Raw genomic sequence first — 27499 nt, forward strand, 5'->3', positions numbered from 1 at the left:
GCCTGCACATTGGAGCATCTAAAAACTATACAACCTCAGTCCTTTCAGTGGTGAAAGTGTCCATGTACAGAGCTAGACACATTCAAAAAGCTATTATTTAATACAGTACGTTGCAAACAGACAAAAACTGGAACTATGCACACAATTCTGAACACTCCTAGCTAATGTTTCAAAAACAAAACTCAACTCGAGTTCAACGAGAAGCACAATTCCACTGTTGTGGTACAAGGTTGTGTCAAACTTTTAGTTGTGGCAACTGCAATCGTCTACTCACTAAACAGATGGCCTGCTGTAGTAATCTGTCACTGTTCGCCAACTGAACAGCGTAAAGGCAGCCTGTACTTTAAGGCAAACCAGTACGCATTTGAACTTTATAAGCAACATGAATTCTCTCTAGTAGTCTATCTTTTTCAATTAATTTTCATAATGTAAGTGTAATAGTGTAATTACATAAACTCATTGGCCACTCATGATTTTGTTGGGTGTGCCAGCTTTAGATTAAATGGCACAGCAACAGCCAGGCACACCTACGGCTATGAGGCTAGTTTAAACGGTATGTAAAAACCGGAAACATGAATGCAGCTGTGCATTTTTTATTTATTTTTTATTGATTAAGCTGCATCAGGAGTTTGTATTTCAGAATGAAAAGAACAACATGAATATAAAGTAGAAATACAGTAAGTACAGTCAGGGAGCTGTGCTGTCGAACCACTTCTTGCCTTTATGTCAAACTAACATGCTGTGGAGGTCACTGAAGGCGAATGGGAACGCTGCATTACTGCCGTGCTGTACACTTGACCTCTTGACATGCACACATACACACACACACACACACACACACACACACACACACACACACACACACACACACACACACACATGCATCCCTCTGAGCTGAGCACAGCTTTGTAATGAATGCTGCTGTGCCTTTTGTCCGCTCACGGAAGAAAATTGTGCTGTACAGCACCGATGCTGTAAATGCTTTACCTTGAAGGTGATGTTCACCATCCTTTCACCTCCATTTGAATCTCTCACCTCCCATGTTCGTGCAGGTCTCTCTCTGTCTCTCCCTCTCTCTCTCTCAGTCACGACTAGCTGCTGCCCTCGAGAATCCATTGTAGGAAAAGCGGCTGAGTGACGCACGCATGTCTCAGAGGAGAGAGCTGTGGCTGATACACGCAGTCAAACACAAAGACTATGATGTGATGTTGGACACCGGAAAATATATCAACATTACAATCTGAGTCTTTCAGAACTTTTGTTTTTGTGGTTTTGTTAAACTAGTGTTTAACTGCATTACAGTTCATTGATAAAACTTTCTCAATAAACAGAGTTTTTAATTACTTATTAATTCAATCAATCTGGTCTTTCAAAAGGAATGAAACAGAAATTACTGTTATTATTCCAGTCATTATATAATTTTGCTTCCACAATATCTTCAAACCAAGAACATTTTGTTGTGTAGCAATTGTGTAATCATTAATAAAGTGCACATGGTCTATACTACAGTTAACACACATGTTAGCACAGGGGTCTTCCACATCTCAATGAGGCGATGTAACACTGTTACTGCTGAGCAGTGGGACAGTTGTGTTGGGGGCTCCACAGTGAATATAAACACATGCATATATCAAACTGAATGAAGGTCTGTTGTCACATCAAGGGTTAACTTCCACAACTGTTACCATGGGCTCCCTAGCAACAGGAGCAGCAGGCTTCGAAGTGAGAGCAGCTTACTCTGAGTAATTTGTTTAGGGAATGCAATTCCTCTCTGTACTTTGAGTCATTACATTAATGTAAACCTCCATTTGGCTCTTTGTTGATGCACATGTTTCTCCCAAGTTGTCATACATAAAGCATAGGCACAAACAGTCAGGATTAGGGGTCTTAATTAAAATTTTATGCTGAGATGGAAGGGTTTCGGTCAGATGAGATACACAGCTCCATGTGGAGATGTCCCCACACTGACTGCATGTTGGTGTAGTTTCTCTGAATGTCTGTTACAGAGGGTTGTTTGCCTCATTGCCTCATCGTGTGACCTGATCACCACCTGCTTTCATTTGTGTTGATCACTGACATAACCTCAGAGCAAAAACTATTAGATTGTTTAGATTAAATGAATAAGGCTGGCATGTTGTTGTTTCAGGCACCAGTGAGATATGAAACCTGGTCCAGGAAGTCCAGTTGAAGATCCATAACTAATGCAGGGTTATCATATGCCGCTGCGATGTTTATAAAAGATTTAAACTCTTGAGTAATTACTTTGTAATTATATTATATCTTTCATCAGATAAACTGAATTCACAAAAATAATGTTCAAAATAAAAAGTAACATACCAGCAATGTGCACATGTTTGATGCCTATCACATGTGTTGCAGAAGGATGGCTCACTGCAGCTCAACAAAGGTTTAAACATAAGATGCTAAATAGCTGACTGTTGCGTTGTCTCACATCGCCTGTGTCTCAGCCAATAAGCTGCACTTGAACTAACCCCAAAGATGACAACCAACGTTCAACTAGCTTGTCTGCTCTCTCTCTACGGCCACAGATGCTCAACAATAGCTCTAACCTTCTCCAACGACTGACTGTCGGCCTGGTGTGTCACTTTTTTTCTGGATGTGGGTTTGGACTGGTCTCACTCAAATGAAACAGAAAGGCTACACACAGTTAAAATGAGTCAGAATGCAGCCTAAGTACATCTTTTAATGCTTTCATGCTTCCTTACTGCCACTTGAGATGTTAAAGACCCAAATATTGATCATAGATATTTAGTATAGTTTTCTTATAAAGACATTGTGCATTTGTCCGGGAATAGTTTTAGTTGTGAATGTGTAATGTTGTGAGTATTTATGGCAGCAGCTGAACAAAATAAACTACAGTGCCCATGTTTACAGTGATAAATAACATTTTGGAATACAACTCCAAATCAAACAGTTTTTGGACAACTACATAGTAATAAAACTATAGATTCATATACATGTTGACAAAGTATCCTTTAAAAAGCCAGTGTGTAGAATGTAAGGACCTCTATGGGTCAAAATGGAATCTAATCTTCATCATGTTTTTATCTGTGTATAATGACATGAAACTAAGAATGATCATGTTTTTGTTACCTTAGAATAAGCCTTTCATACCTGCAGAGGGAGCAGGTCCTCTGCCATGTTCTGTAAAAGTAGCGGGGAACAGACAGGCCTAAGCCTGTCTCTGGACACGGCCTGTCACATTTCTAGCGGCCACCACAGAGGAGGGTGCGATGAAGGGGGTTCAATTGGTGGCAATCTGCAGCCACACTGCAGGATGCTGCTAAATCCCCCACACTGGACCTTGAATATTGGGTTAGAGCCTCCCATGTTGTTAGAGCTGCCACATAACAAGAGCAAATCGCTACCTTTAGCACTAAATAACTATTGGCTGTACAACCCACATCATGTTTATTTTAAGATCGACATGGTTTGGAAGGTCTATGGCCATGCGCTGCAGGACCAGGTGGTTGGTGTGAAAGGGGTGGGTGTTCTGTATGCAGCTGTCTCATGACGGAGTGAGATGAAAGCCACTGTCGACACCTTTGTCCCAACACACATTAAAGGTCCCTTTGAAGGGCGCGCCCTCTGTGACCACTCTGTGATGATGGTTTCGAGGGGAAGGAGTGGAGTGAACACAGCTGGACAGGCACACATTGATTGTAATCTCTCTCTCTCCCTCCCTCCCTCCACCATTATGAAATCCAATCGATGGATGTATCATCTATAACACACTTCAACAATGAGATCGAGGAGCATTTGGTAAAAAAAGTCACACACTTGTACATGTGTCAGTAAAATCTACCGGCTCTTCTGCCCTCTCAGGCTCAACTTTTTCCATGATGTCCCTGATTTCCGGGTGCTTGCTTGTGGAGGTGACGGCACTGTGGGGTGGATCCTCGACTGTATTGGTACGCAGACTCTGTCATCTGGACTAATTAGTGGAAACATCACAAAATGACCAACACTTACAACTTGGATAAATTAGTTCAGGCCACTGTGAGAGGTTATGATAACATTGTACTACACAGACAGAAGGTGGGACAACAAACAGGGTCAGGCAGGTTGTAAACAATCCTCCAATTAGAAAATCATTTGTGTCACAGAATATTTTTACCCAGACTGCTCATTAAAAAGTTCCATCAGTTTATAGACACACTTCTTTGCTCAACTTTGACCTGTGTAATCACTGTCATCCTGAACACACTGTTTTTTTAGTGCATTGAAAGATTAACAATTTTGCTGTACCCACTTCAAATAAAGTGGTGGATTCATGGCTGAAAAGTTAGCTTTGTTTCATCGGCCTGATCATCTGCTGTCTTGCCTTTCTTGCCACATCAGGCTTGGTTATAACAGTATTGTCTTGTCCCCAGATCCATTAGCCTCCATATCTTGATGTCATTATAACCGATATACCAGTGTCTGATGATACCAAAATAAGACTTAAGTTGTAATCAAATCAGAATTTTTCATTTAGTTGATCCCGTCAGCCAGAAACAGCTGATTCGAGACGATTGATCTGTTTGTGTTTGTCTTTGCAGATAAGGCCAACTTTGCCAGGCACCCCCCTGTGGCCATCCTCCCTCTGGGCACAGGCAATGACCTGGCACGCTGCTTACGCTGGGGAGGAGGTGAGGCAAATCAGCCATCAGTATGTGTGTGTGTGTGTGTGTGTGTGTGTGTGTGTGTGTGTGTGTGTGTGTCTCTGTGTGTGTGTGTGTGGGTGTGTCTTGTTTGTCTAATCTTTCACAGTGCATCCATCCCCTGGCTATTTGTGAAACTTAGCAATAACAAGTAGAACCATTTTGCCACACATGCCAAATTTGAATGCTGTGACATTGTTGTTTAGTGCCCCACATCAGACTTTCCATTCATTCGGTCTACAATTATTCTCTGTATCGATGTGCTGTCTGATCTCGTAGACAAACAAAAGAAAGTAGCCAAAATTTGAATCAAGAATGGAGGCCACAGCACTGACCTGCTAATGGCCCAGTCATAAGTCACTGTGCACAGCAGTGTGTTATAACCGTTAAACAGAATTTTAATGGAGATTCCAAAGTTTGGAGAAATAAAATGATATACAAGACATCTAGAAATTTTCCATTTGATGAAATGATGCAATCATAAAAAGAATGTAGAGTTGTGTTGAACATGTCATTCAGTGCAAACATCATATGGCTTCAATTAAAGCTGTAGTCTGTAACTATTTTTGGTTATGTTTGCTAAAATTGTCATAATGATCTGACAGTAGAATAAGATACAGGTCAGCTGTGTAAAAATCTACTGTCTGTGGCTCCACCCAGTGGCTGTAATTTGATTTGCAAGAATCCACCGCTCCTGGCTCAACACAACCAATCAGAGCCAAGGGGAGTGTCTGAGAAGTGTCAATCACTCTCGTGCACATGCTGCTGGCAGCCCCCCTCCCCTGCACAGACACAGTGTCTGCTCTTGCCTGGTCAGATAGGTTCAAGCTCAAACTGTAAACAATGGCGGTAAACAGGCAACAACAGTAGAGCTGAAAAATGCCCCACCATTGCCCACGTCAAAGAGAAGAAATAAGAAGACTGGCGAAGAAAAGCAGTGTAAAAAGAAAGAAATGGACCGAGCAGCAGGAAAACAAGGATTAATATAGGAATGTCATTTCAGGGATGGAGGGAGCTGCGTGATTATAAGGACTCAAGAGCGACACTGTCACAAAGGGGTTTAAAGGGGAAAACTAAAAGGTGGACCCAAACACAAGTTCTGGCAGGATTAGGGGAAACAGACGAGCTTTATTAAACAAAGCCGAAATCTACAAAACCCAAGAAGCACCAAAGAAAATAAGTCCAAAGACCAAAAAACAAAGTAGTAACCCTAACCCAACAAAGTGCAAAGAAAAAGGCAAAGTACAAATCAAAAAGCAAAGTCCAAATCAAACATGGGAAAACCAGAACTCACAATCCAAAAAACATATACCACTGGGAGACTGGAGACAGAAGGAACTCTGCAAGAACATCACACCGACAGAAGCAATGAATGGACAAAGACAAGAGGGAAAGCACAGACTAAATACACAGACACTAACCATGAGACGAGGAACAGGTGAGGAGAGAGAGGAGGGAGGAGGCCAGGTGAGGTAACGATGGGGGGAAGCCCAGAGGAGAAGACACTAGCCGTTTTTAGACAGGGCACCAAGTCGCCAATTTGCCTGTCCTTTTGGTGGCTCGGTCCGCGGTTTTAGACAGAGGCCGGCAAATTGGGGGTCTGTTTAACTCCAGTGTTTAGCTCTGACTTTATGGCTAATGGTTAGCAAAAGTGTCTTTCAAGTGACCGGGCAGTTATAATGTTAGTTTGTGTTCAGGGCGCTCTGAAGTGGTTGAATTGGTTTAGAGAAATAACGTTACTCATGCTTCAGAAAGGCAGCATGGCGTTGCAGCGGGTAATGATTACGTGGTAACTCCGTCTACCGCGATGTGAGGGATATTGTTTGTCATTCAGGATATCTACAGTGATCTGTATGAGGCACTTTTCATTGTAATTTAGTTGTTTTTGGTCATAAATAGAACAATCAGGGCTTATGTCGTTGTTGTTATTTTAAATGCTTCGTCTTGGTTATCTGGCGTCCTCTGTTGCTCTGGTTACTCCTGCACAGCAGGCTCTGTGGGAGGGGCTCTGAAGGCAGGGCTGCAGCATCAGAGAGGAAGAAGGAGGGACCTGGGAGCTGTATCATTCAAATAATACCTTCACTTTTTTCACAAAACTCCAGGCTGCAGCTTTAAAGAAATAGGGCAAATACTTAACAGGAGTTGATTTTAATGTGTCAATTTAAAAACCCTTGTCCTTAGTAATGAATAAATTACAAAGGGGTGGATCCGTCCTATTTCTAAAGGTGAAGACAATATCAGATACCACAAGGTTCAACTTGGCTCATTAAAACAGAACAGGTTTGAATTAGTTCTTGATTAACTTGACAGCAGTCTAAACACTCTGTCAGGGTTCATTTTAGTGCTTCAAGTATGACTGTAGTTTCAGGAAAGGTCTCCATTGCATACTAGAATACAAACACAAGCATGTTTCTTCTTGTTTGTAGGAAATTAAAGATTGGTAGATGAGAGCTCTTATGCGTCAAATTAAAAACTGTTAATATGCAAAGCACTTGTGCTGGAAATCCTCTGCCAGCCATTGATTTGTTGCAGCACTTTGGGCAAGTAATTAGAACTGCTGGTTGTGACTGCTTGATTGTTGCCTCTTGGAGGACCAGTAGAGCACTTACCCAGGCTTCAGCATGATATTTTGTCAGTAAGCTGCCAGGTCCAGAGGACTTTGGAACTACAGTTGAAAAGATCATCTTTCTGAGAAACAAATAGTGATCTAAGAGCTGTAGTGTGAGCAGACATTTAGCCTGATGAATATTAACCTAAGCAGACAGTGTAAGCGAGGGTGTCGTGTATCCAAAGGTGAGGATAGCAATGCTAGCAACTGACAATTTGCTAGCAATGCTAGCAACTGACAGTTTTTGCTAGCAATGCTAGCAACTGACTCCTCAGCGATCCAACAGCCTTGGCTCTCAGGATGACACTGTGAGATACATCAACAAATCATATAATGCACTGGCACAAAAAACTTTGGACGAACTTTTGTGGTCTCCAGATGATGAATCCTGACTTTTCCTTTCCACCAGTAGGTTCACATATTTGGCTTTAGGGGAAATATCTTGGTAACTGTCAGATGGATTGCCCTGAAAGTTGGTTCCCATTCATGTCCCTCTTAGAATGAATAGTAATGACGTTTCTGATAAGGTTTCTGACACAGCAGGAGTACAGCCATGACTCACTGTTCACAGTTCAAGTTTCCAAAAAAGTCGTCGTTACTGAAGGCAGGTTCGGTACACAGGATATCAGTCAGCAAAGGCAAACACAGAGTGCAAGGCTACAGCAGAGTAACATCCAGAAACAGGGTAAAAAAGAATACCAGGAGGCTAACACAAAAGAGTAAATACTGGAACAATTGCTGCAAGGGTGAAGACAAACGCGCAAAGGGAGCAGTGAGTGCTTAGACTACACAAGGGAGGCAAAGATAATTGGGTACAGGTGAAACACATCAGGGAGGGGCAGACAGTCACAACGGCAGGAAACACAAAAAGGCAGGGAGATGATCTGAAACGAGACGAGAGATAGACACCAAAATAAAACAGGAAACTGAAATGAAAAAAATGGAAAAAACTAAAACATGACCTTATGATAGTGTCATGACTTCTCTTATACCGCCATCTTAAGTGTTTTCAGCACCCACTGCACACCACAGCAGCCTAAAACACGCTGCCCTCATTCAAATGAATAGGATGGGGTTTTTCGCAGTACCTGAAAAGTGTCTTCTGATGTCCTATGTTGTCAACTTTAGATTTTAGACTGTTGAAAAAAGGGCATATTAGTGTGTGATACATAGTGTGTATGATGCACAACATATAAATGTGTAAGTGTGTGTACACCTTCAGAATGAATGTGATGAGGGACAATTGTTTTTATAATGTGAAAAGGAAATTATTTTTCTCTGAAATTGCAATTATTTCTTAAGAGTGTCAGTGTGTCAGAAAATGTGTACATGCAAACACGCTCATATTTCACACATGATGCTCCCAGTGTGATGGTACTCATTAATGCCTCACGCCCTCGTGACACCTTTGGAACATACTTCCGCCTCTGATCGCTATTAACATGCCTGGCTGCTGAAGCGGGCTGTCAGCTGCAGAACAAAACCAGAGGGCTCCCCGGGGTGCTGTCAGGCCCGGGCCGTATTCTCAGTTCGGAGGTGGTGGGGGTGGCAGTGTATATGAAATGGCAGCCTAATCAGTGCCACTGTGTTTCATGTCTGAACCCATATAATTCACCATTTCACCAGTTAAATAAAGGGGTTTGAATTTGAATAGGGTGAAACACTTATTTCAGGAACCACTCATTAAAGCCTCTGCCAGTTTTTGCTCACATAAACTCAGATTAGAGTGGATTTATTTAAATTTAATTTAAGAAATTTAAAAACTAAATTTTTATCTCAGTCAGTCTTCCAGCTCATCCCAAATGTGTTGGGGTAAACTTAGGTGCTCTGTGCAGGCCAAAACATTTCTCCATGGGCCTGGCTTTATTCTGTAACCGCATGTTGTCGCCTGATCGTTTCAGCACTGAAGTTGCCCCTGTATTGCCTGATTAGCATCAGCTGTTTGTAATATGCTTTACAATAACAGGCTCATTTTCATTTAATCATATTCATGCAGGTGTACAGCGCAGACATCATGGCCTGTCACTTATCACTGTTACTCTGCTGAAATCACTCAAACAAACCATCTAACTGTGTCACCATTACCCAGAAGTGGTCAGTTCTTTGATATCAATGTCTCTGACCGGAATTGTACTGACTGAAGAGAATCGAGTACACAACTATAGACGGCGGTGTACTTTTGGGCAAATGATGTATCCTTTCAGTTGTTTGTCTCAGTGCATTGCTTGCGTTTTTACCCTTTGCACCTCTCTCTCTGGCTGTTCCCGGCAGGTTATGAGGGTGGCAGCTTGCTGAAGTTCCTTCGGGACATCGAGCACAGTACAGAGGTGGTGCTGGACCGCTGGAACATAGACATTGTCCCTGATGACAAGGAGGAAAAGGGAGACCCTGTCCCTTACTGCATCGTCAACAACTACTTTTCCATTGGCGTGGTAAGGACACTGATAACAAGAATAACATTACAGATGACATACAGATTTGAATTTCATTGTTTTCATTAGGGTTAGTATTTACTAAATATGTGTACAACCACTAAAATATTATGTTGTTATGTACATTTTAAAAACAAAACAATTAATCATTTGTTTCCTTACTGGTATTGGTTAAATATTTAGCTGTATCAGCGAAAACAAATGTCTTGATCTTGGTCAATTACAATTAAACAAGCTGTCTGAAATCCAGTTTGGTATTATACCATGGGCGTAGCGGAGGCGGGGTACGCGGGGGACATGTCCCCCGTACTTCCCGTATCAGTGCCCTCTGTCCCCCGCCCTTTTTACAGCCATTACAACCATTCAATTAACTTTTAACAAGTGGAAACGCGTTTTTCCGAGCCGCCTCTGAACGCACCATGAGCAGGCGGACCCAGGCTGCAAACTGTGGTGTTGTGAAGGATTTGAATCACACAGTAGGGATGGGTGATACTGCAAATTTTGGTATTGATCCGATACCAAGTAAGTACAGGGCCAGTATTGCCGATGCCGATACCGATACTGATACTTTTTACTTGAATATTCCTGATCAAGGAATGATTTTGTACTTTTGCCTTTAATTAGTTGACCATGATTATGATAACGATAAAACACAGGACAAAGATTTTAGCCAAATAAGAAAATTATATTTAACATAATTAAATCTATAACCTATCTGCATGTAGCCTAAATAGGAATACTAATGTTCCTTCAACAGATACACAAAAGGGTTATTATATTCTTAAGGTAGGCTATATATCTAAATATAAGTATATATTTTTGAGTTACAGTTACAGTGAACCTGAGTGAGCGGAATGAGAGAGGTGAAGAGGAGCGCTGCGCTTAAGGACTGAGAGAGACACTGCACTCACACAAACTCTGTAAAGAAATACAAGTGATTTGCTGAACTTATAGAGGAGAAACTACAACAAAAATATCGATCCCATCACACTAGTATCGATCCGATACCAATACTCACCTTGGTATCGATACTATCGATATTTGGATCGATCCGCCCACCCCTATCACACAGACGTCGATTCAGAGCTTGTTCTGCATGTTCAGCAAACCAGCCAAGAGGCAAAAAATTAATTTTTTTCCAAACAAACTGTGTAAGTTGAGTAATGCTGTTGCATGTAGATAATGTTTAGCTAAAAGATGACTTACTAATAAATGTCAATATATCAAGTTAAGCTAGTTAACAATTGTTAACTGTTAGCTATGTTAAATCGCTTGCTAGGTGCAGAGGTGGTAGTAACTAGTTACATTTACTCCGTTACATTTCCTTGAGTAACTTTTTGGACAAATTGTACTCTTAAGAGTTTTACGTTGTTAAGTGTTTTACTTTTACTTGAGCAATATTATCCTGAAGTAACAATACTCTTACTTGAGTAGCGTTCAGGGATGGAAATCAGCACCTGCCAAACGCAGTTGAATTTGTGTGCTGGCGGTGAATTGAGTCAGTTTACCAGCCATCCCAGTCAGATCTGATCCAGTTAATGATCGATATCTTGGTTGAGACATTACAGTGCGCTTTTGACAACCCCTAGAGTTAGATCCGGTCAAATTATAAGTTTCTGATTGGACCAAAGTTTCAGTTGGACTTCAGAAGGGCCAGAGAACACTACTAGAACTGCCGTAGGCGGTCATTGTGACTGCTAGATTTATACTCTATAATCACTCATGTAAATACCCAACTGAGTGATGAATGCATTCATTGTGTCATGATATTTAAAAAAAAAATGAAATAACAGCAAAATGTACATTTTAACAAGAATAATACATTTATCAAAATTCATATCGTCGCACATAGTAAACTGTAATTATTGCATATTTACACAAGATTTTAATAGAGAAAACTCAGAACACGAAAATTAACAATTAAAAATAACTTATTTGATGATGAAACATTTTATTTTAACACTTTAAAATATAAATAATAAAAAAAGAATAATAAAATAATAATAATAATCGAAAAAGCTTGAATAAACCAACTCCTCCTTAATTTCTGCACAGAACTTGTGCTTACTATTGTTTTGCACATATTTTTTTAATCTTTATACAAGAGAAAGAGCAGGGTCAGGGAGGAGAAAGTGGACCAGAGGCCAGCAGCAGCAGGAATGAACAGGGAGGATCTTCACAGCAGGTGAGGAGAAATTATGACCATAATCCCTAGAACGTCTCTGTTATAACTGGCTGTGAGAAAATATCGATAGCATAAAAGGGACTTTAAAGTTAAATTCTACAACAATTTCACTACTACTACTGTATTCCTAATTCTATTTCAAAATGTTGCTTGCCATTAAATTAAATTATGTGGCTTATTACCCTGTTACCTTGTCACTACCATTCCATTTTGGTGCTGATAATTTGAAACAGGAATTGTGTTTTACAGAACTTTTCGTGTTCAGTGTCATTTGGCACATAATTATCTGGTTACTCACCCTGTAGATGCTCTAGGGTCATTCTGTGTCAACTCAACCAGAGTTTGGCAGCTTTAGATTTTAGATTTTGACTTTATTTTGATAGTATATAATTTTAAAGACGTGAAGTTGGTCCCCTGGTGCTGTGCTGTGTGTGGTTATGTGGTTCTTTAGCCACTAAGGAGAGGTGCAATTGAATGCAAGAGGATAATAAATCACTCAATAGACCTCTGAATAATTAGTCCCCCTCACTTCTGAAATGATGGCTACGCCCCTGTATTATACAAAAACAAAATCAGACAACCTCTATGTGATTTGAGCGTGTGTTTATAACAAAGTGCAGACAGAACGACTCCCTATACTGCAGGCACTGCGGGTGTATGTGATCTGTGTGTTTGCATTAAGAGTGTGTTCAGCACTCACCAGTTGTAGAATCTTTTCCAATATCCTCCAGTGTCTCTTCTTTTTCCCATCTCCTATCTGTACGTTTCCCTTCCATTCAGTTTTGAGACACTTACAGAACATTGCAGAGTATTTTCGGTACCCCTGCAGCTTGTTGCTGGTGAAAGGTTGAGAAGTGAGAGTGAAGATAAATCCACTTGTGCTGTTCTTGACCAGGTGTACATTCCTCCAGAAGCTCCAAGCTCTACCCACAGCCGTCCCTACAAAGCTCTTAGCTAGCTGTCATTAAAGCCCTGGACAAGCCCTTAATGATGCACTACTTAAGCCTGATATTTAAATGAGTGAGTTATATAAAAATTCAACGTACACGGCATGATTGAAGAAAATAGCTATAGTGACCAACTGCTTCTTGTACTAGGATGTAAACATTTAACATTGGCTCTTTTGAGGATTTTTTTGCTTTTGGAGCCACCCTCAAGTGCTTTTCAATAGTTCCGCGTTGGCTTAATTTTCTTGTCTTGGAGGTTGCTGCTCGGTGCCGACCAACTCCAAGCCTGGAGTGAAAATATGCCTGGGCATCTTCTCCTCAGTTACTCCTATCTTAAAACCGGACAATTTTTAACAAAAGAGCTTGTAAAGGCTTAAAGTTCCGCTAACTATCCAATCTCAAGAATACTTAATGTAAATTGGAACCAGCAGTGACCAGTGTTTGTACAACTATAACTAATTTAACAAAACAAATGTGATATACAACATAAAATATTCAAATAATGCATCTGATATATATTGGTTATTTGACTTTTTTGATTTTGATTAATAGTTGAATGTGTATCAGAGATAAAAATCCAGGCCCCAAAGTGTCTGAGACATAGTTATAACAGTAACAGCATGGTGACAGAGATGATTTGGTCTTTGTGGACAGGGGCAATTAGTAGATTCATCAGTGAATTTATGCTCCCTCATGGGCAGGTTTCATCTTTTAATTGGAGGAAAGAAACATGCTGCCAGGTTCCAGTTGCTTAGCAACCTTTTTATCTTGTCCTGATGGAGATACCAGTGTTAAGGCTCAGGGACGTTTATTCAGAGGTGACAAACTAGGCCGTCATGAAGTTATCACAGTGCTGGCCCTGCTGATTTAACTTCAGTGTAGTCAATTAGTGGATGTGTACCCACTGCAAGTTGGTGAAATGTGTTTCTTTGGTAATATTTTATGGTGATATGGCAACCATAGGGAGTCACAAAGTTTTCAAACCTCATCACTCCTATATTGTTTCCTGGATGCACAAGAAGGAATTTGAGGCTACAATTTTACCATCAGCTCATGTACAACAACAGTTCATAGCTGTTTAAATTAATTCGACTGTCATCAAAGTACAGTTGTTGAAAGCATCCTAGAAATAGTTTGCACCCAACCTTTTCCAATCCAACTTGTAGATGGAAGCAGAGTAAATATTTCAGTGTAGCAGTGGGAACCAGACTGTTAACCTTGGTGATTTTCCAAACTTTGAGCTGAGTCATCAGCATAACAGCTAGAGGAGGCACCATCTGATGTTATTTTTCTTGAACATTCCAGCTCTATTAAGCTAATGAATACAAATAACAGCTGATTAGACGTACAGTGTTGTACTTATGAGTATAATAAACAGAACTGACATAAGTGTGAAGAGAACATATGTGCACAGGTAGAAGTTAGAGAGTTTTGGCAAGAAGAGGATCAACCACGGTGATGTTATACAACTGCACCCCTGCTGATACCTGCATATGTGTCAGTGTAGACACACAGTAAGCCGTACACCACACAGAGGAGGCCAGTGACATACTCAACTGTATGTCTCTGGTTGAAATGTGTGGATTCATATTTATACATTGTCCTGTCTACATATTTCTAATTAGAGATGCAGCTTGTGAATACATTTTTCCAAACAATAACTCCTTCCTGTCAAAACTGGGCAAAGTCAGGAGGGAGCAGTGCTCTCTTTGTGATTTCTATTGAACACACATGGTGTGTGTTCAATAGAAATCCATACTAATATTTGACAGACTTTTTGCGTTTGATGATGCATATTGCTACATTTTGTCTCTTTAAATTCTTACATTTAACAGTTAGTGTGTAATCATTGTGTAATCAGAGACAATAGTCTCCATGATTGGAAAGGAGCTGCCTAGATACTTACTACAGCTTTTTTAGGTAAGGGTGCTTAAAAAAAAGTATTTCCAGTGTGTGCAATTCCACAGTTAGCACTGTACTTATTTTGCTTTTGCTTATTTTATATATTGTAATGAAAACCATAATATTACCATATTTTCAAAAATAATCATCATGAGTAATATGTGCATTTATGTGTTTATTTGAAGTAATCCATTTTTAAATACCAATCAATATATAACCAATATATAATTAAAATATACTATCACCATGATCTGGAAAATATTCTCGAAGCAAAATGAAAATGTATTGTCCATTGTGTTGGCTCCTTCCAGATATTAATACGTATTTTGAATATATTAGATTGTGCTTTTAAGGAAATGTCATGCTTGTTTCATAAGGGACTGAATGTTTTGAATCCATTTCCTTCCTCATAAAACATTTGTAAAGTTGATTTGAGTTCTGGACAGTTAACATCCGAGATTGAGTCATCTTCTTCATTGTCCCTGCTGGAACATTGCAGCTTTTATTGACGTGTCATCACTCTCTGTTGATCAGTGTAATAGAATGAAATCATTGGCAGGAACGTGTATCTCATGACCCATGTCCCTGCATATGTACAGTGTGTCCTTGTGCATGTGTACAAGACAACAAAACACAGTCCCATTCTCCAAAAGCTTCTCCATAGCAGCCAGTGAACCAGCTACAACATCAACAAAACACTCTTAGCAGCGCTAGCAACATGGCTACCACTAGCAGCCAGCTGCTGTCTAGAGAAAAGAAAACCCATAACAATCCCAATTTGACCAAGAAACCCTGATCTCAGTGCCATGAAAAGGGACAATACCTGGTTGTATTATTAGGTTAAGGCAGGTTTTGTAACTAATTTTACCATTATATTTCACCTTAAAAACTATTTACCTTGCCTTGTTTGGTGTCATTATTTTCAGCACAACCTCACATGTGTGATTGAACAGTTAGTTTTTCATTTTGACACACTGTATTAACACAATGGACCTAAAGTCACAAAAAAACACAACATCCGAGTAGGAAAAAGTTGGATTTTTTCACTGTGAAAACCACAAATATGTTTTACAAACCAATTTTATTACTTAGAATACAAATACAAATTTTGTTGTCGTTTGCCAAAATTGTGCACAAGTTTTTGAAATTTACAAATTTATATTTAACTATTTACATTTAAATGCAGGCAATGCCTCAGGCTCAGGTCTCCCTCAGCTCCCCTGCCTGCTCCACATTCAGCAGTCTCCTCATTGTTTTGACTCACAAAACAAAAAAATGACTCCACTAAACATAGAAACGTTATGTCTATCTCCGTGACTGCTGCTGTGATTCTTCGCTGCCATTCCTTTCCACATCGCCCTGTTCCTTAGGAACCAAATCACGTGTTTTGCCATATTATTTTGTGATTGGTTGGTGTGGTGCCTTTTTCCACCAACAGTAACATGTTTTTTTGCTTGCAAACACTTTCCGCCGGCGGACACTTTTGTGAGAAAAGCCCGTTTTTAGCGTCTCTTCCTGCACCAAACGCGCTGCAAACGTGACCATAATGTTAACGTAAAAAAACGTGGCTGACATTATTTATCGTATCTCGCTAAACAGTGAACTGTAGAAAGCAGTGAATCATATCAGAGTACGTCCAGAAGGAGTTAATTAAATACTAAATTAGACATATAGTTTTTTCTGGAGCTGAAACGATGTTGAGCACCCGTCATAGCATTGTGGAGTTCTCTCAAGTTCTCTGTTTTTTTTCCCTTGTCTATTTGGTCATCATCATGAAAGTGCAGGAAAAAGAGCGAACAGTAGCAGCTTTTTTGCACATGTGTAGTGCTGACCAGGCTCAGACCACTGGAAGCCCCAAACATTGGTTATTTTCTTATTATATTTTACTAAAGTCTCTTCTAGCCCCAACAGTGAAATTGATATTTTCATGAAAGAAAATAATTGAAATACCTCTTTCACAACTGACAATCTCAATCTCTGTTATACTTACAGATAAAGCAAACTTTGAAAATCAGTTAGACTCAACAAAGCACATGAAAAGACCAAAAGCAACAATAAATTGTACTTTCTGTATCCAACGACTGATACATCGTCTTCCTCTGTGCAGTATAGCTCCATTGTTGTCCGAAAACTACTTGTGTGAGCCACACTCTTGTACTTAGTAAGGTAGATAAAAAATTCTGCACAACAACAACGTCTTTCATTGAACAACTATTTTATTTTGCTACACATTTTCAAAGGTTTTCATCCTCACAGACAGGGTAGGGAAGTATTGAGAGGCCAGCTTACACATTGTTGGTCTTGATCTTTTCATAGGACATGCTGACAAAAAGAAACATAAAGTCCCCCAAGTGTATCGTTTAATGTAAAGTATCGGTGCTCTGTGTGGAACTGCCACTGTTTTCCTTGGGTTGTGAAACACTCCAGTGTGGCCCGGCCATTACACACAGTGACAGATCGCTGTGCCTCTGAGAGCCACGGTGACAGATGGCTGAGTATCTGGGTGCACACGACACCTGAGCAAACCGATCTCTGACTCACACCAATGATGTAGCCATTAGTAACCCTCAAATCTGCTTTACTAACCATACAGGGTTTGCATTTCCTGCCATCCCATCACAGACCTTGCTACTCAGGGTTTGGTTGCTATGGAGACAGGAGGCTGGCAAGGCCGAATCTGAAAGCTTCCACAGTCATCTGTCCTTTATCTCACTGACTTAATTGTGGATGACATGGTGTGGAGCATGCGGTTGGCTCAGCCAAAGCCCTCAGAACTGTAAATCTGAGTGTATTATGTCATTTCTGTTTCAATAAATTCCATGTTTTTGATGACATTTTATTTGTCGCCATGGTCAAGAGGACATTTTTTCTGTTTGTATGTAATAAATACAAATATTCTTACATTTGTAAAAAAGAATTCAGCATACTCGAAGTTGTATACATCATCTTTATGGAAGATAAGGGTTTAGTAGGTTCAGCCATTGTGCTGTTGGCAGCAGGGACTGAGCAGTGGGCTCACTGTGGGGGCTGGCAGCACCACACTAAGCACACAGTTAAGCAATAAGAATATGTGTGAAGCCTCTGCCTCCTCTTCAGCTTCATAATTCACATTACTTTCAAAGCGTTAGTCTTTAAGCAGGCTTTCTGTTGAATTTATAAAGAAAAAAAAATAGACATAACAGATAATGGCAGTGGATAACCATGTGCGTACACATGCAGGTCAGTATCTGTGCTTTCACTTGACCTGCAGCATGGAAGGAATCTTGTGAGAGGAATTTGAGAGAAGGAAATCACACCATGTCAGCAGCCATTAAAGATGCCACCTCATGTTGCAGTGAGGAAGCCGATCCCTCTGCAGCGCGTGTCTCTGAGCAGGACTTTCTGTGGACGGATGCACAGGTGTAAATGTGTATGTGCATGTACTTGAATGCACATGACTGTGTGTGTGTGCCCTGCAAGATGACTCCTAGTGTTAACAGCCAGTTCCTAATGCGTACCACAATCCCTGACTTTGCCATTAGCCAGGAGAGTGAAGACTATCCTGTGCCTCTCCTGATGGACATATAAGTCGCTGATAGCGGCTTCTCTCACCTGAAAGGCATCAAACATGAAGGGGTTAATCCAGTCCACTGGAGACATCACTGCAGCACTCTCGAATCCTAGTGCAGATAGGATTACAGAAGGCTAAACATTTTTTATTCTCGAACGATCTCACCATCAGACTTTTCTGGAGCTATCAGTCGGGTCACACAATCTTCTGTCCCTCAGATAAAGTTTTACCAGTTGTCATGGATGTTTACATCTCTGTTTAGAGACTTTCAATTCTTACAAAGTTTTTTTTTTTTTTTTTTTTACATTCTGATTTCCAAGTAAAACGTAGGTCAGTTAAAGTGTTACTCTGATTTTTGGAGTGGAGGGACATACAGTAATAATACTATTAGATTAACACTTTAAGTCTACAAAATCAAGTGCATAAACTGACAACATTTACACTTGCTCAGTGATCCTCAGAGTGTGGGCCAGGGCCCCTGGTGGGTCATGAAGGAAATAAAAATATTTATGATTAACTTTTTACATTAGAATAGCATTCAGAACCGACAAAAGAAGGTGGTCAATTGTACAAGGCTGGTAGGTGGCATTGCAGGAAAAAAAATTCTGAAAGGGCAAGGTGATTTGACAACAACACAATTGGCTCATATTTTATTTTGGTACATGAGTCAGAGTTGTGACTAAAAGTTCTGATGGACCCCTGAAGATTTTCCAATCTCAAAATGGCAAATTGGCACCCGCAGACCAAGATCATGCCACTTGGATTTTTTCCAAATTAACAATATATTTCTTCTCAGCAGCCTCTGCATAACAACTCATTATTCTAGATCTAAACAATCTACTGACTAGAATTAACAGTAACAGGACAGTAAAACAAAACTAACCAAGAATAACAAAAAAAGACTATCATGCTACAGTTGCAGCAATACAGAGTGGGCTACAAATTATAAGTGGTCACTATCCTCTCATCCGTCACAAAAGTATCCTCTATCATCCTTTTAAGGGTAAGGAACAAACAATGGCCAACTGTCGGCCTAGGTGAGCATCTGTGGCTCTAACTGTTGCTGTTGTTGTGTGACCCGCAGCCTTGGCTAAAGTCAGCCCTTGTCAGATTGTGCTGAATCAGAGAGGAAAATCTGGAGAAGAGAATAGGAAAAAGAAAGCCCAATGTAGTGCAGTTTCTCTCTTTTTTCTCACCTCCAATTTTTTGCCAGCGCCATTTGTAACTTTTTATCAGACATGTTTGCGATAAGAAGTGGCTATATTAGTGTGAGTGGTGTGAAGACTGCTTTATCATAACAACAGTTTGTATATCTGCACCTGAGTTTTTTCGGTTTCCCTTGAATGACAAATACAGACTACCGCCACCTGCTGGTGTGGAGAGTTATTTCCTCTCATGCGCGCGCAGAATGTTCAAGCTAGTTGGCCATCTGTTGTAGTCTTTGTGGTGTGTTCAAGTGCCACTTTTTGCTCAAGACACAGGTTACGTGAGGAGATACAACAGTTGGCCTTCATGGCTGCTGGTTGTTAAATGTTGGTTTGGTGTTTTGGGCCATATCAGCCTTCAGACCAGAGTCAACAAAGGAAAAATGTTTCTTAGTAAGTAGATCTGGGTCTTTCTGGCCCATGGTGATGCAACGTTAGAGTCCCTGCTTTAAACAAACATCCTGCCTCCATAACCAACTAAAGAGTAGATCTTCAATGCTTTTTAAAAAAATATATATATATATTTTTCTTGATACTCAGTTGTGTTTGTTCTGGGTTAGATAAATCCACTCTGAAAGCCTTTAAAAGTCTCTAGCTCCAAGCTAACTTTCTTCCTCCCACCTCAAGCAAGCCATGCTCTGCTGTTTGCAGCTCCCTCTGGTTGTTTCTTGTACCTTATTCTTCTCAGGTCAGTGTGAAAGCTCCCCACAGCTTATTTTCCTACATTTTCCTCTGCATGCTTCAAAACTCACTCTGTGAATTTGAAAACAAATTTCCTGTTCAAGTTTGCTCTCAACTCTGTTGTGGTTTTCTTATTAAAGTATGAAAAGTTGAAAGGCATTACAGTGTTACACTCCCTGACATTGCTGCCAGTGCGGTGCTTCTTGTGGGAGGGTTAGGTGTTCGGAGACAAAATCCTATTGAATTTAACACAGTCCCGAAGAGAGTGTGTTAGTGTTTGTTCAGAAATCAGGCAAGGCCACAAGGAACAGAAAGTGTGCATATAAAATTATCTGTGTGTGTGTGTGTGTGTGTGTGTGTGTGTGTGTGTTAGAGAGATGGAGTAGCGCTGGCACAGAGTGAAGGTCAGGGGAAGTATCAGTGACAGGAAGTAAGCGGCTGCCAGGTTCAGGCCAGGTTACCACGGTAATGAATGACCGTGCTGAGTGACACCTGGCTGGTCTTAAAGACGGGAGGAACGGCACTCAAAAACACACATGGTCAAACACATGAAAAGATGGCTTTTAATCTCAAGTGTTTCTCCATAGCGTTAAATATTCATGAATAAATATGCAACATAAAAACAAAAAACTGTTTAACCATTTTTTTTAAAAATCACCTTTATTGCAACTAAGCCCCGCCTACCTCAAACCAGTAAGATAGCGCAGACTTTCTCACCTAAACTCACGGTATATCCTTGAGGCCAAACAAATATGCTGAGTGCATAATCCTTTTTAGAATATTCCTCGCTGCCTTTGCTAGCACACATCTACATTTCTTGGCACATTACTGCCTCTAGCTGTTCATCAGTGGATTGTTGTGAAACCTTCGGCGGGAATGTGTCTCTAGAGTCGAAGTCCCTTTGGCCTTTGGTGGACTACCATGTTGATAGCAAGAGACATATAAATGTATTCTGTTTTAATTCTGTCATGATTTACACGTTTGTCATTTTAAAAGATAATTGTTGAATTCTGAAAGTACATTTCTCCTTCAGCTCAACCTTACATTACACCTGGCAGTTGTGTCCCCTCTGCAGATCACTGCTACAGTCAGGTTGATAAACAGGAGTGAGGATAAATATTACATTTTTTTTTTTATCTCAGATGTCTAAAAGTAATCTCTGATCTCTCCTCCCATTGGCAAACATCTCCAGTTGAGTTCAGAGTCTGACATGACTTCAGCTGTTTATTCCTCCAGAAGGTCAGGCTCTGCACTCTCTTCTCCAAAACTGGCCATCTCTAAGCAGCTCCCCAGTCAGTACGTCTTGTTTATTTTTGATAGATGGATCCCACAACGGCAGAAATTACATATTATACCACTACAACCCATGATAGAATTGAATCATTCTATTATGGGCAGAATCACATTCATGTAAAAGTTGAGACAGAAACCCAAATTTATTAAAATACCTTCAATTTTCCACGGCATTCTTACACAGACCACATTCTCTCTGCTTTCAAGGTAACATTAAACATGTTTGTTGTGTTCTGTTATTACAGATATACTATTGCTCTTTATACCACACTGTTGTATAAGACAGGTCATAGTTAACACGCTGCACATAGAGAGGTCAGAGTGCAACAAAATGTTGACTATGTACGATACGACGCTGCTACCGAGAACAATGTTAGAATATAAGATGTTGAAGTAAACGGCACTTGTTCATGTTTCCAGCGTCCCATCATTGTTGAGATAACACCACACCGTTCACTTCATTCCATCATTTTAGCCAGAGTGCCACTGCGTCTTACTTAACTATCTGGCACGCGTGACTTACTATCTCGTGAGTGCGACTTACTATCTCACGCGCACAAGATACAGTAAGTCACACGTGCGTGACAAAAAAAAACATGTCACCTCCAGGGCTCCATACTAGCCTGACTGTTACAACATTCCGAGATCTTAATACACATTTATGAAATATTAGAAAAGGTTCGACTTAGAATCTCGTAATTTTGATTTACCATATTAATATCTTTAGCAGGGCTAATTTTTCAAGTTCTTTTCTTTTCTTGGCATTAATGGGCATCCATTATAAAAGGATTAGAAGTGTAGATTCCTTGTGATAGGAAATGTTGGTATCTATCATAGATGATTACTTCAATAACATAAATGTGTGATTGACTTTCAAGTATAACAGAATCATAAGCTTTGAAAGATTAGAGGCTGCCTATAACATGAATATGTGAAACACAATAGGGCTGAACTGACAACCCATTTCTCCACTGGGTCCCACTGAGGTGACATTTTCCATCCACTGTTCTTGCTGTTGTTTTTTGTTGTTTGTCTCCCTCTTTTCCCTTCCTATTTTTCACATCACTCATCCAATAGCACCTCTCCTTGCCCCCCACACCACGTGCAAAACTTCAAACGGCAAGATCAAAACAACCTTCATCACACGGGCAACTATAGGCGACGGCAAATGTCACATACTGTTACAGCCAGATTTTTCAGGGGGGACAATGCAGTAAAGTGAGATTGGTCAGTGACTGCCTGCAGCAAGGGACTGAGAGCAGCTTTAGTGACATGAAGCAGCCCATCATGTTTTGGAAAGCTTCATGGCCACTTTGTGTCATTGTCTGGCCCTAATCCACACGCTGTGCTGAGAACACTGCCCACATTGTACCAAAATCAGGAAAACATAACTCCCTGTTTTGTTCACATGTGACAGCGGCTCCTCGGGCAACTTGTGAACGACTTACCCTTACTGAATTGTTCCATGTTTTCTTCCTTTATGGACGCTTGTTATGATGAGTAACCTTGCCATGAGAATCAGCTTTTTAGTTTGAGCTCTGTGGGCAAAGTCAGTCTCTTGTGTCTGGGGATGATTGTAGAAAAATGGTTTACCTGTGATGTCTGCTCGCTCCCTCGGTTTCAGTATCAAATTCTGAGCCAGTTAAAGCAGCAGATGCAGCTCTATTTTAAGATCTGATATTCGCTGATGCTGTGAGATCTCACCGTGTCTGGTTGAGGAGGTGCGTTGCAGCATGCCTGTAGCGCCATTGGATTTTGAGGGTGACGAGAGAGGATGTGTATAATTGTCCACCTGTCTTGTCACAACCTTCCATTCTCCTTGTTGCACCTGCATAGTCAGGCAGGGTGCCAGGCTGCCATCACAGATCAATTTGCCTGTCAAAGTTGCACATGCAAGCTTCGGAGTACATGCTCACCTCCTTACCAGAATCACAAAAAGAGGGTATAATAGATGAATTATCTGATCATGCGCTAGTTTTAGCAGTAAATAAAAAAAAAAAAAAAACATGTGTACATTCACTTCCAGGACGTGGAACCACTGGAACAAAACACTTGTTGCCTCTTAAATATCTGCTTGCTCATTTGCCTGTAATATCCTATTGGCAGCTTATCATCTCATGATGGGCCAGCTTGGTAGTGTTAGCATACTGTGTATAGTTTAAATATATCGCACATAATCACATTGTCCTTTATCTCTGTCTCCATTTATTGAAATTTATTTTTAGGTTTCAAACCACTTTCATGGTCCACATTCATCTTTCCTTCGGTATAAAATATACAAAACTGGTGTTTATAATAGTTTGAGTATCGGTAGAGGACTCATGTCTCCAGCTTTACAGGTTATTGTTTAAATCCACTATTCTACTCAAAGGTAACCTTGCTTTTTATTAAGTCACCTGTCACTAGATAGTTCTGGGATATAGACAGAAGGAAATCAATTAGACTAAACATAATGTGAAATGAATTTTAAAACATTACTTGAGTCACATCATGTATATTTTAATCAGTAATGGTGGTTGTTTAATGGTGAAGATTTTCACCTCAGGATCATTTGTGTTCATTGGCATTACTTGTGTGAGTGTTTATTCACTCGAAACAGCCAGATTACTTTACTGTACATTAGCTTTAAGATAGCGAGTAACGACATACATTAAGGGTGTGTATCTGTAGCCTTTTTTACACAGCGACGCTGCATTATCTCCGCAGCATTGCTTTGGAAATTCTCCGATGATGGTGATTGAGACAGAGCGAAGCATCTCCACCTTAAAGATGAACCGCTGTGTAATTCACACAGAAAGCCGGCGCTGCAGCTCCTAAGAGGCATGACGGTACACTTCACGATGATGACGTCTGCGTGTTTTCAAGGTGTTTCCCCTGTGTCCCCCCTGTCAATCTAAACCTGCAGACAGTTTATAATCATATGGATGCTGTTTAAATGTGTCATTATTGAGATCCTGACCCACCAAACTTCCTGGAAAGTGACAAAGTTACATTTTTTAAACTGGAAGCTGTCTGACTCCCTCATAGGGACGAAGGCGGTTTTCTGAGGGAAAGTTCACTGATGTCTCGGTCCGGAGTGCTGACAGTCACGGTGATTTATTTTCATCACAAACACTCCGTGAGTTAAAGTTTTTTGCCGGTGACAGGCGCTCCTTTTTGGGCAGAAATGTGACGAAGAGTTGGTGGGACAGGTGGGAGGATGGACAGGAGGACGGAACCTTCTGTAGTCAGGTTAATGAACTGGACACATGACTCTCTCGTCCAGAGCTCGCCGGCTCTGAGTAGCTGAGCAAATGTCTTACTGTATGCTTTGTTTTGTTAGAAAGACAAAAATACGAATATCTAGATCAGAGACTGATGTCAGACTCAGATAATGAACTGATGAACTTTAACTGATTTGTGATCTTAAATCCAATGTCAAAGTGTGCCATGTGGAAAGTACAGTTTGATCGTCACCCCCTTACTTATCTCTTAAAACCATTAAGTCTTCAATTTCTCTAAAATTACAGATGCATGAGCACCATTTACTTCTGCAATTAAGTGTTGTTGCTGAATGGGAAGAAAATGATAAAATGATACCCTTAGTGGATGAGCTGTATTCTGTGCGGTGTGGAAACTAAAGTGCCAGCTACTGTATAAAATCACATCTCCAAAAGATCCATGAAAATAAAAGATATATACTAGTGCATTAGACGATTGAATCCCAGTTAGTTTAATTGTATAAACCACCTGTTTGAAACGGAAGGCTAATTTACCTCCCTAATGTGTTTTTGCTGCATATGACAACTTTGATTACTGAATCAGAATGAGGTTTTTGTATCAAGATCAAGATTCATTCAGTATTCGCTGTCTCCATATATAATGACAATCCTCAGTATTTGGCACAGAAAACAGATTTTTGTTATGATTATACTTGTCATTAGTTTGTCTCACTGATTTGATGATGTCTTCATGCATTTATCGTCCTTACGCACTAACTGGTGGAAGTAAGTCGGCTGCGTCATGTGTCTTGTCTCTGTTCAGCACAGATGATGTTGTTATACAATGACAGAGTGAAAGGATGACTCCTTATATCTGCCTTCATATGTTAATGTCATTATTGACTCCACCAACACAATGACATTTTCAATCCACCGTGCTCTGGTGCTGTGTAACATCTCCATCACATTAGACATATAGAGGTATTACATCTACTTTAGCTATGTTTCCTCGGACATATGGTCGATATATTCTCTGAAGCTATATATGTAGAGCTTATTGTACACCTCTGTACAGTTGCTGTTTATCTGTGACAGACAGATCCCATCCTGAGGCGTCAGTGGAGATGACGCAGCTCTGGTCAAGGTCAGGCTGCTCTGTTTAATTTGACCAAGTGTTCAGTAAGTTGTGTGCAAGCTATGTAAGCTATGTAAGCCTACAAACTGTAGCCTATGTAAAGCTAGTTTGGGGGGATGTTGATAATGTTATTGTGCTACTGTAGCCTGTGTGCTAAAATAACACCATTCAGTTCAGACTTTACCCATATTGGCGAACAATAGCCAACATATTTACCTAACGAGGTGCATGTCTGACAGATGCTTTAAGTCCAAATTCTACAGATATTCTGTTGAATATCATGAAGGAACTATTATAGGTTCTGTGACTGACAAGCAATCCAGATAATAACACAAAAATGCCTGCGTGGTTTAAGATCATTAATGCTGTTCTGACAGTGTGACCTCCTGGTGGTATGAGGTCACACTGGGGCTGCTCTTGTGACTGATCAGGATTGCATTCACCTCTGCCCCAGAGGTCAGAGGTTAAACACATGGGGAGGGGTGGGACAGTTCAAGCCTTGTGACTTGTGACCTTTTGCTGAATTTTGTTTTAGTTCAGAGCTCCAATCTATTTAGTGTTTTACACTGCCAACCAGCCTTAGGACTTGTCACTTTTTGGGTCTTATTATAGTAGATTTGGCCAAAATACTGTTGGTTAACCTCCAATTGTGTACTCGAACACAACGTAGAGGCTCGAAAAACCTAGTGCCACACATACTTATGTTACTAGGTATGTTACTACATACCCTACATAGGGTTCAAAAACTTTTTTTGATTTTTTCCTGATTAATTAATTAATCATTTTGTATTTAAATCATTTTTAAGGAAGCTGCAAATCATCACACTGAAATTGGAACCAGAGAATGTTTGGTATTTCTTAGTGCAAAATGAAAGAATCAACTGATCATTGAAAACAATGGTACAGTACAGTTGACCATCTAATCATTTCAACTCTAGAAGGTTCAGTGGGTGGGTGCTTCAGTTAAAGTTGCATAGTATCTGCTATTAAATGCACTTTAGAATCAAAAGTATATGTAAAAGGAAATTATACATATATTTACATGTATAAATGTATATACTGTATACTGCGAGTTGTCTATTGGCCTGGTTGATTATCAAATTGAGTGGATTTGAGGTGGTTGCCACTGGAATAAAAACGCTATAAAATATGGCTCTGATGCAGCATGCAATCCTTAAAATAATAAGAATAAGAAGAAAGAAGAAAATTATATTTCAGAAGAATTAGTGACAACTTTTCAACTTTCCTTCCCTCCTTGCGTTTCCCTGTGGTATTACTGGTGGTGCTGCTGTCACAAAGACAGTGTTAGCAACATGGCTAACGTTCTGTACAACTGTCCAAAGCAAAACACAACTGGAAAAATTCTATTTTGACCTCGATCTCAGTGCTATGAAGGCAGAATAAAACACCTGGTGGTATTAATAGGTGGGCAGGTTTGGTTATTTACTGATCAAGTAGAAAGAATGCTGTTTTTTAATGACTCAGGTCCTGGCGGTAAGAGGAAACAGAATTCAGCGGGTGAAGAGACTTTGACAAAACCGGGGGCCCTCCATCGAGTGAATCCCTGTCTGCTCACTCCTGTTCTACCTCAGTTTCTCTCACTTCACCGTCTTTGCCTCATCCATCAGCATGGTTCTTTTTCTTTTGCAGTGTAGTCTTTCCATAGTTTTTCCACCATCGGGATCGTAATCAGGGAC

At 40.3% G+C, this 27499-nt stretch overlaps 1 protein-coding gene across 3 annotated transcripts in view; it reads left to right on the forward strand.

Annotated features, from left to right (window-relative positions):
* dgkg (diacylglycerol kinase, gamma) overlaps window positions 1–27499 on the forward strand; it is a 134909-nt gene that overhangs the window by 49646 nt on the left and 57764 nt on the right. For all 3 annotated transcript variants that reach the window (XM_030428299.1, XM_030428301.1, XM_030428300.1), the window contains 3 exons: window positions 3847–3932; window positions 4563–4652; window positions 9544–9704. In XM_030428299.1, the coding sequence (XP_030284159.1) occupies window positions 3847–3932; window positions 4563–4652; window positions 9544–9704 (337 nt within the window). The remainder of the gene's footprint in view (window positions 1–3846; window positions 3933–4562; window positions 4653–9543; window positions 9705–27499) is intronic.

Source organism: Sparus aurata, chromosome 9 (genome assembly GCF_900880675.1).
Source record: "Sparus aurata chromosome 9, fSpaAur1.1, whole genome shotgun sequence".
In the NCBI taxonomy this organism is placed as follows: Eukaryota; Metazoa; Chordata; class Actinopteri; order Spariformes; family Sparidae; genus Sparus; species Sparus aurata.